This window comes from Culex quinquefasciatus, chromosome 2, assembly GCF_015732765.1.
Source record: "Culex quinquefasciatus strain JHB chromosome 2, VPISU_Cqui_1.0_pri_paternal, whole genome shotgun sequence".
In the NCBI taxonomy this organism is placed as follows: Eukaryota; Metazoa; Arthropoda; class Insecta; order Diptera; family Culicidae; genus Culex; species Culex quinquefasciatus.
Window position 1 is genome coordinate 223758491 of NC_051862.1, and position 17518 is coordinate 223776008.

The following is a 17518-nucleotide window of genomic DNA, read 5'->3' on the forward strand; positions in this document are numbered from 1 at the left end:
TTCATAATTTATTATTTTATAAATTTAATAATTTAATAATTTACCAAATTTATTAATTTATTAATTTATTAATTTAATAATTTAATAATTCAACAATTTAATAATTTAATAATTTAATAATTCAACAATTTAATAATTTTATTAATTGAATAAATTAATAATTTAATAATTAAACAGTTCAATAAGTTTATAATTTGCAATATTATTTTTTTTTAAACTAAATTAACTGTGAGAAAATTTAATTCAAAATTTTCGAATGTCCCACTACGACCGACTTACCTCTCCTTCGTGTAACCCAGCTTCGGCTCCGTGTAGGTCATAAGGTCCTCCCGGGTCCACTCGGGGTTCTGCTCGCCGCACAGCATTTTCCGGATCTCCTCCGGTGTAAACGCCGCCAGCTTGTTCAGCGGGAATACCTCGCAGAAGCCGCGGTGGAACGCGGCCAGCTGCTTGCTGATGCCCTCCTGCAGGCAGAAGTTGATGGTCAGGTTGCAGTACTCCTCGACGTTGTTGATCGTGACGTCGACTGGAAGTTTTGGGGGGAAAAATTAGAACGTGATTGCAATTTATTACAGGGAGGAACCTACTGTTGGCCCCGTTCGGGATCAAATCCGCCGACTGGTAACCGTAGTTCTTCGAGCTCGGTAGATAGGTGAAGGTGAGAGCGAGGTCTTCCAGCGCCACGCTGCCCGTTTTGGTGTTGAACTTGAGCTCGCTGATCTGCAGCAGCTTCTCCTCGGAGCTGAGATCGTCGTTCTGTTCGATGTTTTGCTTCTGCTGGACCAGTTCCTGAAGCTCCTTCAAGAACTCGTACCGAATGGGGTCGATTTCGTGGAGGTTCTCCTGCGATAGGATGCCATCGTACCAGCAGCCGTCGTTGGCCAGCTTGTCGACCAGGTCGCGATCACTTTCCTCCGACATGAGCGAAGAAATCATCACGTCGTCGGACTTGGACGAAGCTCCGGCGTCCCGCGAGATGGACTTGTTGTGGCACAGCAGCTGCAGAAAACTGTTGGACAGCGGCAGATCGACGAGTCGGCCATCCTGAAGCACCTTGGCCAGGAATACGCCCAGGAACCAGAAGTAACTCGCAACAAAGTCACAAACCTCCGACTCTTGCGGCAGCGGAGCTGGGAAAAGGCCGGTTGATCGCCTCACGTAATATCCAATCGGTTTGCTACCCTCTCCGAGGTCAATTTCGTCCTCGATCAGCTTGGGTTCGTCGTCACACAGCCACATTCCGAGGTCACTTCGCTGAAGTTCGGCCGCAACCAGGGCGTAAAACTCCAACGTCGGCCCAAGACCGGTTCCTTCCTCACCCTGGAATTCCACCTCCAGCACGGACTTGCGATTGCAGTGATGCTTCATGACCTGTTGGGCCCACTCGAGTAGATTCTCCCCGCGCGGTACCTTGACACGTTCGTGCTTTAGACGACCCACGCGGAACTCGTGCTGGTCGGCGTGGCGTGGACTTAGGCCGGGAGCGCGTTGCCTCTCCAGGTTGACGTCCCGCTGGGACTGCAGCCAAACGATACTCCGTGAGGCGCCAAAGGCCGTGCAGTTAAAGTACAGCTGGCGCGTCTCGAACGGAAACAGGAACGGACAACTCTGGTTAAAGTCCTCGCACCACTTGGGCAGACTTCCGCTGGCCAGTACGAGCGGATCCTGGATCTGCTGCTGTAGCTTGTTGGTGATCTTCTTGCTCATGAATGTGTCCGGGATGAGCACGTTCGATATGCTTTCGAGGTTCTTGTCGTTGTTGGAGGGTGACGAGGCCAGGCTCTGGTTGATGGAGTTCAGCTGGCCCAACAGTTGCAGGACGTCCTCAACCGTGCAGTGAGCTGGGGTCGACGGCGTTCCAGGGATTGGAGAACTGGGGGAAAGCGTTGATCCGCCACTCCGCTGGGAAAACATCGACACTGGAACGGGTGTAGCTCGACCTTCTTCGCCACTGCTAAAGTCCTCGCGGCCACCGGTCAGGGCGGACGCCTCTCGGTACACGATGGTGTACGTCGGCTGCCAGATCTTGCGGAACTTGTCCTGTTTGGTCATGTTGGTTTGCAGAATCAGTTCCTGTACGGCTCGGAAGATGGTCCAATCGGGCTGCGAGAGGGGAATTTCCACATCGTTGACTCCGTTGATGTTCGGACCTCGCAGCAGCAGGGCCAGCGATGGTTGTGGTAGCGGAGCGTGTTCCGAATTACTACTGCTGGGGTGGGCGGTGTTGTCCGTTGAGCTACCCGGTGCCGGGATGTCCAGATCGCTGGTCTGATTGACGTTGGTTCGACCCGGTCGTGGATCAAACGCCGGGATAAGCGCAGAGAACTGTCGCTTCAGCACAAACTCATCGTCCCACGACTTGCGCTTGCCAGCCGCGGCCAACCGATTCTCCAACGTTTCTTCGTCCATGAACGACAGCAAGTTCCGCGAAACCATGACCTGAAGCAGCGTATTTCCGACCTCCTCGTACTCGTCCTCATTCTCATCGTCGTCGTTCTCATCCTCCATGTCTTCGTCGTCTTCCAAATCTCCCAGCAACGTCGGAGCGCGACACTGCTCCAAGAAGTCCTCCAACGAAACCTGCTCGCTATCACTGTTCGTAGAAGTCAGGCTCATCGTGAGCGCAGGGTTCAGCAACGAAGCCGCGGCCTGGCCGGAACCACTGTTGGCGTTTGCCCCGGTGCCACTCGACGGGTTGTTGTTCGTGTTGGCCGCCGCGTTGTTCGACGAACTCGACAAACTCGGATAGCTTTGGGCGGTGCTGAGCAGACCACTGTGGAAATTGCTCGAAAGGGCCAACTTTACCAGACTCGTCACCGAGTTGGGTCCCCGCGGGAAGAAGCTCGAATTGGCCTGTATGTTGGACGTGACGCTGCTGAGCTGGTTGTTGTTGGGTGTGGCGTTGTTCGACCCGTTACCGGAGGACGACGTTCCGACGATACCGGGCGGGGTCGCAACGGAACTTCCCGAAGTACGTCGACGCGCGATTGCCGCAAATGTCTCCAGCAGGCCCGTTGGCGTTTGCGACTCGGACGGGGTGGTACTTTCGTTGCTCGTTAAGTTGGGGACGCTCACGCTCATGGGATTGGCGGCCACGACCGCTGACGGGGAGTCCGGCACGACTTCCTTTGAAGAACTGGCAGCAACGACAGTGGGTGACTCCGAGTCGATGACGACAATGTTGTTGCGCAGATTGTTGGCGACGTCGCGATCGTCCGGGGTGGAGGCGGGCTCGTTGAGGACCTTCTTGGTGACGCCACCGGACGATGGGACTACTACGATGTTGTTGCGCAGGTTGTTGGCCACGTCCCGGTCGTCGGCGATTGGCGGAAGGGTGCTGGTGCTGCTGGTACTGGTGCTGGCCACGAAGATTGTGCCTGCGGGTGGGGGTGGGGCGGCGGCTCCGGCTCCGGTTGATGGGGCGGGCGTAGGAAGGGCAATCTTGACCGAGGAAAGCAGGTTCGACTGGGTGAGCAGTTCGGACGAGAGCAGATTGTTGGTGTTGTTCCGTAGCATGTCAACTCCTTCGCGCATCTTGTCCAGAACGTCCAGCTTCGTGGGTAGGTAAGCGGTGATGTTGTTAGCCTTGTTGTTCTCCTCCGAGGAAGAGGACGAAGAACTGGCCGCGAGTTGAGTGCCAAAATTGCTGACAAACTGGGAACTCGCGCTCGCCGCGCCAATGTTGTTCTTGATGTTGTCCGAGAGGGTCAGGTTTTCCGTGATGGTGGCCAGATCGGAGACTAGAGTCGACGTGCTCGTGTTGATTTGGGAGAGGTCCGGGATGTTGCCACGTTCGCCGAGCGAGTGTACAATAACGGAGACTTCCTGGTTGTTCAGGTTGTTGTTGTTGTTGGCGTTCGGAGTGGACAGATCGTTGGAGCTGCTTCCACCGCTGGTGTTGGCCAGATCGGACCGAGCACACGAGAGAACGTTCTCGGCGATGACTTCAACGGCCTGCTTCCAGGCAAGGTTGTCTACGGAGGTGGCCTGTTCGGTCGATGCTACCGATGCGGATTTGTTCTCCGTGGCTTCCGGCAGACTCGGAGTTGAGCTCGACTTGCGACTAGTTAGCACGTTCAGCGACTTGTCGTAGACCTTCTTGGCGGATGAGACGGTTCCTGCGCCACTCAGCGGGACCATTCCCGAGCCGGAGTTGTTTATGTCGTACGGTGCGGTCAACCCTTCGCTGTTGGCCAGCTTAAGGTCGTACTTTCCTTCCGCTCCCATGCGGTACGAGTTCCGTAGGCCGTGATCCCACTTGACATCGATCCAACCGTTGTGAATCTCTCCGGTGACGGTTCCCTCTCCCGGGTGGGCTCCATCCTGGTCGTCCCAGTGCCAATCGACACCACGAATTACACGCGCCCCTTGCGTGATGTACTTGAGCTGGGCCCGAATCTGTCGGCGTTCCTTGCGCAGCTTTGCCTCGTTCTCCTTGGCCGCAGCCTTTCCCATGTCTTCACAGACGGACACGACTTTGCCGTAGATCTCGAACCCACTCAGGCTAAGGTAGTGCGTTTGGCCCGAGGCGTTACGTCCGTTCTGGTGGATCCTGACGTGACGGAATCCTTGCTGTTCGTCAGCGGAACATTCCAGTGGCCAAGTGCAGGTGCTGCCGGGTTCCGCCAGACTCTTATCATCCGAATGAGTCAACATGGTGACCCAGTTGACGCCGTCCTTGGACATTTGGAACATCCAGTTGCGCAGGGCAGATCGGCCGTAACCGCGGGCATGACGCAGGGTGTACGCCGTCGGGACGATGAACATTCCGAGGTCGATCGCGAACCACGATTTTTTGTTGTCCTTGGTGTGGCAATTTACGCTGACACTGTCTCGGGACAGGATGTCCTCCAGTTTGCCGTACGGAAGTTGCTTCCCTTCGCTGCTGGTCACCGTTACTAGACCGTACTGGGCCGGGTTGACCCACTCCGTTGACTTGCCGTTCGTTCCAATGAAGTAGATGATTCCATTCTCGTCGAAATCGTGCTGATGCTTGAACTGAGCGGCCGGCCCGGATTTGGCCTCCTTGAGCTTCTTCAGATACAGGAACGAGGTCCGTTCCATGTCGTACCACTGCTTGGCCACCATCTTGAGCAAGTACTTGTTCAACTGACCAACCGTGGCCAGCGGTTCCATCTTGAGGTTTCGTCCCGTCCGGTCAAACAACGTCTGCTCGCAGGCCGCTCGTTCCAACCGGAAGCTGAGTCGCTTAGTCAAAATCTGCAGACCGTAACTTCCCCCGGGTGAGTCGTACATGTAGACCGGCAACTTTTCAATACTCTCCAACACCGCCACCAGCTTCTGGACCAGAATATTCGCCGTATTCTTGCCATTCTTCGAGTCTCCGTACATGCACTTCTTGAAGATGGAAATTCGCTGCTTTTGGTACTTGTTGGCCTTACTCCTATTCATGCCGAGTTCCCAAAAGTTCCGCGACAGTACGGCCACTAGCGCCTGAACCAACCCAGAGCTGTGCATTTCGTACGCCGAGATGACACCGTCCTCGTTGAGCAGCTGCACCAAATCATTCAACGCATTATGTAGCTTCTCCTGCCAGGTCGAGCTCGTCGGCGAGATTCGCTGCTGCAGCGGCTTCGGCGCGCACTGTTCCTCCAGGGCACTCTCGATCAACCGCACAATCGCGCACAACTTGGCCACCGCACCCCGGGGAACCGCCTGCGCCGCCTTAAAGTACCGATTGTACAAATCCCGCGCAATGTTCTTCACCTGATACTTTTGCGCTTCGGCCTTCGAGCGCATCTTCTTCTTCTTCGTGTTGATCCACCCGGCGGCAAAGTCCGGCCCCAGCGTCGTCTCCGCCGTAAACGTGTGCTTCGTTCCGCGGTTACTCTCAAAGATGAACCCGGGCAGTTCGTCCTGCAGAATCGTCACCTGGTGGCCCTCGGAGTTGTTGATATGTAGCTGGTGTTCCTTCTGACTCTGCAGCACCCAGTTGCCGACGACGATCCGCGACAGGCTGGGCGTGGACAGAATCGGCTGCGAGACGGTGCCCTGCCGGACGGCGCCACGCGCTCGCTGCAACTTCTCCAGGAATTCACCGCGGTTTTCTGGGAATGAGACAACAATACGTGATCAGAGAGATTCTTACGTTGAACTTCTAGCTTCAGTCCAGAGTTTGTCCAGAGGTTGTGGGTGTAGGTCGTGGAGGTCGTCACACACACGCACGAACACACACACACATATTGAGAGTGAAGGGAAATTCGTGTGTTTGTGGATATTAAAGAGGACAACTTAAAACACAGCAAATTCGTGTTGGGGTAGGTTTTTTTCATCTTCAAACGACTAAATCTCACCTTCGCCAGCCAAGGAATCCGTCCTTCCCTTGCCTAGAAAAGGAACAAACAACAACGGTTTTGGATTGGTTGAGAACAGTTAAGTAAGTAGTAAAATTCATGTGTTTGTGTGAGATAGCGACAAACAGTCGAGTGACAGTAGGTACACACATTGAATGATTGCGGATTATTCGACACGCAACTTTTGGTTGATTAATTAATGAGGCAATGTGAGCACAGAAAAAAAGACAACACAACAAATTAAACTGTTAAATAATAATAAAAAAAAAAAAAAAAAAAACAGACAAGAGCACAAAAGTTATCAACTAAGTAAATATGAAGTAAAAACACAGATTTGCGCAAAACGGTTATAGAGTAATTAAATGTCGAATTTGAATAATATTTGCCTTTTTTTGGATACATTATATGGTGTTACTTTTTAATGAAATCCTCCATGTTTTGCATTCTTTAATGCTAAAATATGGATAAAGGAAAACTTCAGATGCCGCTTCATGACTTATTGAGCAAAGAATATTAAAAACTTTCAATCTTTATTTATACTAATTTCAAGTAAAGTTAGAAATCTGCTACATTAAGTATCGAACCTTGAAATTTGAGGTCAAATATTGGAGAAATATGTTATCTGGTGTCTCATAAATTTTAAGCTTATGTACATGATCAATTAATTTTTAGAGACTTTTCAAAGCCATCCTTAAAAATCAATAAAAAAAATTCTTCAAAAAAAGTTGCTCTCTAGAGTCTACTTCCGACGAAATATTCAAGCCTTCATTTCATGGTGCCAAATATCAAATTATAAATCTAGAGTTTTTTGAATAGGTCCTATAAACATATGAAAGATAGTAGTTTATAGGACCTTTTAAAAAATCTCTAGAAATGTTTTTTTTGGGTCCTGATTTTCGAATCAAGATCACTCACGCATCACCGAACGAATCTTTGCCGTCTGAAGCGCGCAATCATTTGAGAGCGAACACGACTCGTCTCTCTGAGCCATTCGCAGTGCTACCCGATTGGAATGAGAAGGAAGAGCAAAAGAGAGAGTATTCAGTAGTGATTGGTGTTGGAGTGATAAACGGTAGGAATACATCAGCGCTGTTTTGGTTTGCGTTCGATTTGTGCTAACGAGTGAATGAGCCTTTCAGTTTTGCAATCAGGACCCTTGTTTTAACAAAGAAAACTAAAATTCGAGACCCAACATAATTGAACTTTCACAGATTTAATAACATAAAAATATAAAATTTCTAAAATTTCAATATCGGAAAAAAATCAAGAAATTAGAATTAAGAAATCTGGAAACTCTTCAATTTAAAAACTGATCACTCAAGCAAAATTTTAAATTACAAATTTTAAAAGCTCCGAATGGAGAAAAAAATCTGTCGTAACGCCCGTAATCATGAATGTTAACCAAAAAAATAATAATAATAAGAGCTAAACAAATACATTTAGAGTTTTAAAAACATAAAGATATAAAATTTAATATTAAACAATTTTAAATTAAAACAATAAAAATCAAGGAACAAAGAAACAAAAAAAAAAAATAGGATTTCGACCTAAATCCTAAGTTTAGACAATTTTTTTAAGATTTTAAAATTCGAAAATACAAAAAATGGTAGATTAAAAAAGTCAAAACTGAAAAGCAAAATCATTTTTTTAAATTGATTACTCCTAGCTATAAGAAAGGTGTTGATGACGCCTAAGGTCCTATTCAAATATCAGCACCGAGAAGAACCAAAAGAAAATAAGATTATGCAAAAATCATTTTTTTAATTTAAGAAAGAAGGTTACAGTCCTACTATTTGAAATCATCTATTGGTCTTGGGGGGTATCCGAGATTTTTCAGGATTGTGATTATGGCAACAAGAACTGGGGCCAAATAAATTTCCTTGTATATCTTATTTCGTCGTATCACTTGCTTTGGGCGTATCCTAGAGTTTTTAACATCCAGAATGGGACAGACAACATTTAGAACGGAACAATAATGAGAAAATTATCGTTACAGATGTTAACAAAGCGACAGAGCACGGAATAATCCAAAGCTTTTACAAGTATTTTTCTATGAGATTACGTGTGTGTGTGTGTGTTTTGATTTTTTTGGGTGAGAATTTTAAAGCCAATCGTCATGCATGTTTTAATTTGTCCTTTTTGTGAGTTCCAGTGAGTATTTGTGTGAGTGTGTTTGTTTGTTTGTGGTCATGCATCTAAGCTCGCGTCTCCTCGAAAAAAAAGTCCGGGCAGTCACAAATGGCCATGTTGCGAATGTAATTCCACTAACCTGAGCTGTCGCTGCCGTTCTCCGGACTTCCACTCGAGTACATGGTGGCCAGTTTGCCGTCCAGGATGAACCGGAACCACCCATTCGAGCCGTTGGACAGTTCCAGGGCGGCCGAATCGGACCACACGTACAGGCAGTCCCGACCCCGGCAAATGCTCCAATCCCGCCAATGGTACGCCTTCCCCGGCAGGATCTCTTTGGCGTCCTCGACAGTGGCCGTCGTCACACCTGCCGCTGCAACAGGGACCGGAACTGCCGGTGGTGGAATCGGTCCGGCCTGGTCACCTCCAGTGGTGGTGGTAGTGGCTGGGGGTGATGGCGTCGGTGGAACCGCGAGGACCGCCTTCGGAGCAACTTCCTCGGACGACGATGTTGACGAAGACTTGATGACCGTGTTGTCACCTCCTTCACCACCTCCGGCGCCGGATGCCGAGCCGAAGCCGGTTCCGCTGTCTCCCATCAGGGCTTGCACCTTGGAGAAGACGCCAAGCCGGGCAAAGTGGTCCAGGAAGTCGTTCTGCGTCTTGGACATGAGTTCCTCGATGATCGTGAGCACCACCAGGTGGCCATCCTCGTCGTCCTGTGCGGGGGAGGAAGAATCGAACATTAGTTAATGCTGCGTTACAAGTGGGGTTATTGGGGCCAGGATTGCGGGGGTTGGGTGATTTTGGTCAATCGTTAGAAACAACACTCGCACACACTCTGTTGGTTTCGGGTTTAGAAACAACATCAATATATAATAGTAACAACAACAAAATCAACAACAGATTGGATGACCAACAACGAAATCGAACGAACGCGAAAGAGCAAGAGGGGGAATGAGTTGAGAAAGAGAGGGAGGAAAAGCAATAACAACCGCATGATGTTTTGGTGTTTTGACTGCGCGTTTCGAGAGATGGTGAAACGAACTGAACTGATAGTGGAGGAGCGCTTCCCTTGGGGCCAATCGGAAGCAACTGGTCGGTCTTTTGAAGGGGTAAAAATTTTTGTGATTTTTTTTAATATCGAAAGTAGGGTTGCGATTATTGTTACAAATGTGCAAATTTTGGAGAGCGAGAATTGTAATAGATATTTACAAAAGTTGGATTATTGTTTGCAATTATTATTTCAGCTATATAAATAATCTCTTGTTAAACATTAAAAAAAAGGAGCAAATGATTCTACGAAAGCGAAAACATGAAGATGAAAAATAAAAAAATTAAGCTTCACAATCGAATGTGTGCTAATGAGCGCATTGTTCTGTGTTTTTTTACGATTTAGATTGAGTCTTAGTTTGGGAAACTGTGTCATATTATCTTAAATAGCTGTGACGTGACCATTTAGCAATCCTAGGCTACAATTATGCAACGAGTGCAATGAAGTTCGAATAACTTAAACTCTCTATCAAAACGTAAAAAAAAAAAAAAAAGAAACTAAACTATTGGCACTACGCCCCCCGGGGCATGGCCTTCCTCTTACGTGGGATTTCTGCTCCAGCGCCTCTGACGAGACAGGAGAAACCGGGACCGACGTTTTACTTCACCATCCGATAGAAGCTCAGTGGATAAGGCGGGAATCGAACCCGCGTCTCATAGCATCATCGGGATCGGCAGCCGAAGCCGCTACCCCTGCGCCACGAGACCCACGTATTTTTGTCAATTTTGAGCGATTTATCTCCTTTTTCATTTGCTCAAGCATTTATACTTGAAATGTACATTTTTATTTGTTTACAGGGAAATAAATATTATTCAATTCTGTTGAGGGAGCCTGAATCTATCATACCTTGACAACAATGAAGCGTTTACTAAAATCATCTTCAATAATGTCAAGTTGTGTTATCCTAAGTGAAATTTATATTTAGATTTTACTTTTGAATCGCCGATTTTTTTTATATTTGGATCTACGATTTTAAAAATAATGCTAGTCTAAAAAAAATGCTTTGTTGACGTATTTTTTTAATTCTGAAAATTTTAAAATTGTTTTTAGAATTTAATATTCTAAAATTCTTATTTTTTTATATTTTGATATCATGGTTTAAGCACATTTTAGAACAAGAACATTTTTGCAATTATTTTTTTGTCAATATCATTGAATTTTAAATTGCAGATTTTTTTTGAATTTACGATTTTAGGAATTTTCTAATTTTGAATTAATGAAAAAATTTGAAGAAATGTAAAATTGTGAATTTGTAAATTTCTGAATTTGGAAAAAGCATAAAATTTTGAATTTTCTAAAAAAAAAACAAATCAAAATTAAAATTCTTATAGTTTAAAACTTTAACGTTTACGATCCAAAAAAAATAAATTTCAGATACTCACAAAATTAAAAAAAAAATAAAAATGTGAAAAATTCAAAGATTCAAAAAAAAAAATATCAAATTAGTATTCAGACATGATTTTTTTTATTTTCTTTTTTTAATGTAAGGATTTTGAATCTTTGAATACTAGAATTAGAGAATTTTTGCAATTAGATTTTGTTGTCTAATATAATTAGAAGTTTTTGATTTTATGAATTTTCATTTTTTTCTTAGTTTTGAAATCTGAAATTTTGAGAAATATTCCACACCTCTTTAAATTTTAAAGCTATGAATTTTTAACAATCAAACAGAATAAAAAAAACTTTTACATAACAAACATTGTAAATTAAGATTTTAAAATAAGAGCAATTCTCTACGAAATCGGTCTTTTTTCTTCAATTTTAATTTTTGTATTTTTTAATCCGGCTGAAACTTTTTTGGTGCCTTCGGTATGCCCAAAGAAGCCATTTTGCATCATTAGTTTGTCCATATAATTTTCCATACAAATTCGGCAGCTGTCCATACAAAAATGATGTATGAAAATTCAAAATCTGTATCTTTTGAAGGAATTTTTGATCGATTTGGTGTCTTCGGCAAAGTTGTAGGTATGGATACGGACTACACTGGAAAAATAATACACGGTAAAAAAATTTGGTGATTTTTTATTTAACTTTTATCACTAAAACTTGATTTACAAAAAAACACTATTTTTAATTTTTTTTATTTTTTGATATGTTTTAGAAGGCATAAAATTCCAACTTTTCAGAAATTTCCAGGTTGTGCAAAAATCACTGACCGAGTTATGAATTTTTAATCAATACTGATTTTTCAAAAATCGAAATTTTGGTCGTAAAATTTTTCAACTTCATTTTCGATGTAAAATCAAATTTGCAATCAAAAAGTACTTTACTAAAATTTTGATAAAGTGCACCGTTTTCAAGTTATAGCCATATTTAAGTGACTTTTTGAAAATAGTCGCAGTTTTTCATTTTTAAATTAGTGCACATGTTTGCCCAGTTTTGAAAAAATATTTTGAAAAGCTGAGAAAATTCTCTATATTTTGCTTATTCAGACTATGTTGATACGACCTTTAGTTGCTGAGATATTGCAATGCAAAGGTTTAAAAACAGGAAAATTGATGTTTTCTAAGTTTCACCCAAACAACCCACCATTTTCTATCGTCAATATCTCAGCAACTAATGGTCCGATTTTCAATGTTAATATATGAAACAATTGTGAAATTTTCCGATCTTTTCGAAAAAATATTTTGGAATTTTCAAATCAAGACAAACATTTTAAAAGGGCGTAATATTGAATGTTTGGCCTTTGTGAAATGTTAGTCTTGATTTGAAAATTCCAAAAATATTTTTTCGAAGAGATCGGAAAATTTCACAAATGTTTCATATATTAACATTGAAAATCGGACCATTAGTTGCTGAGATATTGACGATAGAAAATGGTGGGTTGTTTGGGTGAAACTTAGAAAACATCAATTTTCCTGTTTTTAAACCTTTGCATTGCAATATCTCAGCAACTAAAGGTCGTATCAACAAAGTCCAAATAAGCAAAATATAGAGAATTTTCTCAGCTTTTCAAAATATTTTTTCAAAACTGGGCAAACATGTGCACTAATTTAAAAATGAAAACTGCGACTATTTTCAAAAAGTCACTTAAATATGGCTATAACTTGAAAACGGTGCACTTTATCAAAATTTCAGTAAAGTACTTTTTGATTGCAAATTTGATTTTACATCGAAAATGAAGTTGAAAATTTTACGACCAAAATTTCGATTTTTGAAAAATCAGTATTGATTAAAAATTCATAACTCGGTCAGTGATTTTTGCACAACCTGAAATTTCTGAAAAGTTGGAATTTTATGCCTTCTAAAACATATCAAAAATAAAAAAATTAAAAATAGTGTTTTTGTAAATCAAGTTTTAGTGATAAAAGTTAAATAAAAAATCACCAAATTTTTTTACCGTGTATTATTTTTTCCAGTGTAGTCCGTATCCATACCTACAACTTTGCCGAAGACACCAAATCGATCAAAAATTCCTTCAAAAGATACAGATTTTTGAATTTTCATACATCATTTTTGTATGGACAGCTGCCGAATTTGTATGGAAAATTATATGGACAAACTAATGATGCAAAATGGCTTCTTTGGGCATACCGAAGGCACCAAAAAAGTTTCAGTCGGATTAAAAAATACAAAAAAAATCGAATGACCGAAATCCTAGAGAACTGCTCATAAGTAACATTTTATTTGTTGGCATTTACATATTATATCAAAAAAAAAATTTTTATACCTGAAAATGTAAAAATCTGAAAATTCTGAAAATTTCTAAATTTTCAATTTTGCAATTAAATTTTTTTGGTCAAATTCAAAAATTCAAAAAAGTTGAAAAATCGGAATATCTAAATTTAAAATTAAAAGATTTTTATTAAATCTGGAATTTCAAGAAATGTTGAAATTGCGAATTTAAACAATTTTAAATTTAGAAAAATAACATCGAATTTTAATTATTTTTTTAAACATTGGAAATTTAAATTTTTTTAAACTTAACGTTTATAACAAAACAATACAATTTTGAAAAGTCTAAAAAAAAGAACACAAATTCTTAAAATTTCCAATTTATTTTCAAAGTTTTATTGTATTTTTTTTGTTTTTAAAATAAATTTTTGATTTCTAACATTTTCGATCTTTGCATTCAAAGTTATTAGAGCTCAATAATTTTGAAATTTGGTTTTTTTTTTGGTCAAAATCTAAGAATTCAAAAGTTGAGTAAATTCACAATTTCTGATTAAACGATTTTAAAATTTTGGATTTTGATTTGAAATCATGAATTTATGAATTTGAAAAAATCGGAATTTCTAAAAATTAAATAGAATATTAAAAATGAAAAATTTGGAAACAAAGAATAAAAAAAAATCATTGAAGGTAATTCGCTAGAATTCTACAATTTTTAATTCTGTATTATAGATATTTATTATTTTATAAATTTGGAAAACTAAAAAAGACTTTCAAAAATTTGGTATTCAAAAAATTTTGAACTAAAAATAAAATAAAATAATAAATAAGCAGCTATTTTAAATTCTAGAATTTTGTAATTGTATTTTAGATATTTATTATTTTATAAATGCATAGTTTAAGAGTTTAATTATTTTAGAAATTGAAAATATTAAAAATTATTTGGTTTTATAATTTAGACAATAATGAGAAAAGTTCAAATTATTATTTAGATTTAAATTTTTAAAAAATATCATCATTGTCAAACAGAAGTCAATTTTTTCATTTCGAGTATTACATTTTAGTACACTTCCAGTACGGCGTGCGTGCATGTGTGCAAAATGCGCAATATTCAAGCCCGACTATTGTTTGCTGCACCGGCCTGGTTACATGGTAGAGGATGAGAAATGAACGAGATAAACTCAAGACAAAAAAAAACATCCATCAAAAGAAAAGATCTTCATCATCAACATCATCATCATCATCATTACCGCAATGCTCAGATCGGACCAATTGCTTCGACTATTGTTTGTTGCTGCCGACGGTGTGACGACGGTGTTGTTGTTGTTATTGCTTTTGCCCCCGGTCCTCACGAAACCGTTGATGGCGGTGGACATGGGACAGGGCACCTTAATCCAAGAAGACGACGACGACGACGAAGCTGGCAACATTGGCGGCGGGGGAGGAATTATGTAAGAACTAGAGTTACGGCGTACGACTGCCGTCGTCTTGAACGATGTGGTCGTCATCGTTGAGGCAGGTCGATTCGAGTTCTGGTTCTGCTGCCGGAGATTCTGGACATATTTGCTGACGCGTTCGGCGTAACCCAGCCGAGACCCGAGTATGCTAACAACCGGCGGAGTGGACACAGTTATGGGCAGCATCGATGGGGGAGGAGGTGGCGGCGGTGGTGCCGGTAGAGGGCCAAATATTGGCGTTGACGATGGTGACGACGCGGGCAGTGACGGCCAGCTGTAGCTAATCTGGGAGTCGGATTTTGGGAAGATGGGGATACTTTATTCTTGCCAGGGACTGATCTTCAGGAGAGGAATACGGCGATGAGTTTGATTTCTTACCTCGTTGTCTAGGACACTTGCGACGACTTCGACTAGTAGCGTTCCCAAGCTTTGCTCGTGACTTTGGAGACCCTCGGACGAGCATAGCCTGGACAGCATCTCCGGCTGCACGTACTGGATCATTTTCTTAATGAGACCTGGAAAAAATGACAAGGTTGTTAGTTCAGGACATCGCAAGGGCATGTCATGCTGGTCTCTCACCTAAACTAGACCGCCGAACGCTGGCCAGCATTGTGCTTTGGAACGTCTTGCAGAAGATGGGCAGAAAGAACTTGAGATAGACCGGGGCCATCTCGGGATCTCCGCGGGGTTCCGCGTCGCCGCCCTCTTCCGAGCCCTCGCTCTTGAGCAGTTCGGACCGGGTCGCGGCTGTCATCCACTCGCCTGGGGACTGCAGAATCGAGGCGACCTCGCGATGACCTTCGTCCGGTCGTTCACGTGCCTTGTCCAGCGGAGTTTTGCCGTCTTCGTCCCGCAGGTCCGGATTGGCACCGTGTTTGAGCAGCACTTTGGCAATGCCGGGCCGGCCAAAACAGGCCGCGTAATGCAGAGAGGAACTTCGCTGGCCCTTGTTGACGTCAGCACCTTTATCACATAGGAATTCTACCATTTCTAGAGTACCGAAAGCCGAGGCCCAGTTGAGCAGCGTTTGGCCAACGTCGTCCATACAGTTGACGTCGATTCCGCCGGATTCGATGGCTTCGATGAGGGCTTCCGTGTCCTTGCTACGGATACAGTCGATGAGCTGTCGGTGCGTTCGTTCGGTGCTGGAATCTGCCCGTCGAACGCGAGGCGCCAACTGTCCACTGGACCCCCCAACTCGGCCAAGCGCTTGCCGGCCCTCGAACAGCAGCAACAGTATGAGATCGGCTAGCCTCATGCAGTCGAGGACGCACCGTTCGTCGCCTTTGAAGGCCCGTTCCATGGCCTCGGCCAGTTTGGACCGTAACAGGGAGTGTGTGATGGACGGTGAACCCCGACACAGCGTGGACAGAAGTGATATGGTCGTGGCAATGGACTGACTCGATCGACCTGCTTCGGCCGCACCCTGGGTCTTGGGAGCCGACGAGGACAGCTGAACGGTCGTCGTCGTCGTCGTGGTTGTCGAGGCAGCTTCCTGACTATTGGATTGGCTGCCTCCGCTGGCTGCTGCACCGCTCGCTTCGGAACTGGCCGCCGGGACGGGACCTGCTGGTCCTGCAGCGTTGCTTAGCCTGTTGAGCAGTTCCGTGACCAGACCATACTCGGCCAGTGGCCGCGGGTCAACGCCCTTCCGGGTGAACCTGTCCGCGACCGAGGCAAAGCACTTCAGCGCGCCATCGGCCACCAGCGGATCTTCGTGTTGAAGCAGCGTACTAAGGCTCTCGACACAGGTCTGCACGTTCGCACCCTGGGGTTCAACCTTGGTACAAAGCCTCGACACGACGGCCATCGCCGAGTGCAGCGTGTCCTTATGGATCTGAGATCCGTTGTCGCGGATAAAGGACAGTACGCAGTTCAGTCCACCACCCTCGAAGACGGCTCCGGCTTCGCGGGTGCAAATCAGTTCCAACACTTTGATGCACTGTTCCGCCAGGTCCCGGCTCGTACGGCTCTCCAGGTCGGCCACCACGAGCCGATTGCAGATCGCCTTGATAGCACCATCGATGGCCACGATGCGCCGCGTACACTCCGAGGACACATCCAGGTAGTACGTGATGGCACGGGCCGTCACTTCCAGCACATTCTCCGGCGCGAGCTCGTCCAGGAAGATTTTACACAGCGCCGGCAGAAACGTCCGCGGGGGACAACTGAAAACGGACTCAATTCAGTTCTATTTCTTGGAAGAGGGGGGGTTAGAGCAAGTCAGTCGCAAAAAAAGTTACTTGATTCAATTGCATTATTCCCAATCACATAAACATATTTTTTTTCAGGGATGCCAGATTTAAAAAAAATCTATCTAACGGTCTTATCCGTCTGGAAATCATCCGCTTCAAAATTAAAATTTCATGTTTAAAATACCCATGCCAAAACTTCTTACTTCATATGAGAGGCCTTTAAAATAATTATTTAAAAATTTTGTACACACAAAGAAAACTACGGAAATAACTGTCACAAATACTTAAAAAAAAAAACAATAAAAATACCAGTGTTGCGACGAAGTCCACCGTCAAATATCACCGCGACGACTCACTGTCCACCTGACGTCAACGGGACCAAATGACGCGACGCTCTACATGTCGATCATTCTGATTGTCAGTAGCCGTCATCATAAAGTGCTCACCAAACTACCCGACAAGTCTACAGTTTATTATAAGTAGTTCAAATTCCAAATTTCTATAACGGGTTCCAAAACCGATGAATACTGTAAGAAGCGCTGAACCATTTATCTCCAAATTATTATACACACTATTTTCCAATTAGGTCTAATAACAACACATACTTAAGTCATCGACCCACTTTCCATGTGGTACTAACGTTGCACATAAATTGTAAGAACTTCTGATTGAGAATTAGCTTCGAATTATTCTAATAAATCTATTTTCAACAGCTTGAAGCTGGCACTATCGTATTTGCCTGCTGTCGAGATTTTG

General features: G+C 43.8%; 1 protein-coding gene across 6 annotated transcripts in view; it reads right to left on the reverse strand.

Annotated features, from left to right (window-relative positions):
* The window catches only part of LOC6033644 (E3 ubiquitin-protein ligase Ufd4), a 55235-nt gene that overhangs the window by 1246 nt on the left and 36471 nt on the right, over window positions 1-17518 (reverse strand). For 3 of the 6 annotated variants that reach the window (XM_038251151.1, XM_038251150.1, XM_038251149.1), the window contains exons 4-10: window positions 15147-16735; window positions 14946-15082; window positions 14361-14852; window positions 8584-9163; window positions 6315-6347; window positions 588-6068; window positions 280-526 (exon numbers count right to left, since the gene is read on the reverse strand). In XM_038251151.1, the coding sequence (XP_038107079.1) occupies window positions 280-526; window positions 588-6068; window positions 6315-6347; window positions 8584-9163; window positions 14361-14852; window positions 14946-15082; window positions 15147-16735 (8559 nt within the window). The remainder of the gene's footprint in view (window positions 1-279; window positions 527-587; window positions 6069-6314; window positions 6348-8583; window positions 9164-14360; window positions 14853-14945; window positions 15083-15146; window positions 16736-17518) is intronic. The other 3 variants (XM_038251153.1, XM_038251152.1, XM_038251154.1) reach the window with 3 other exon arrangements.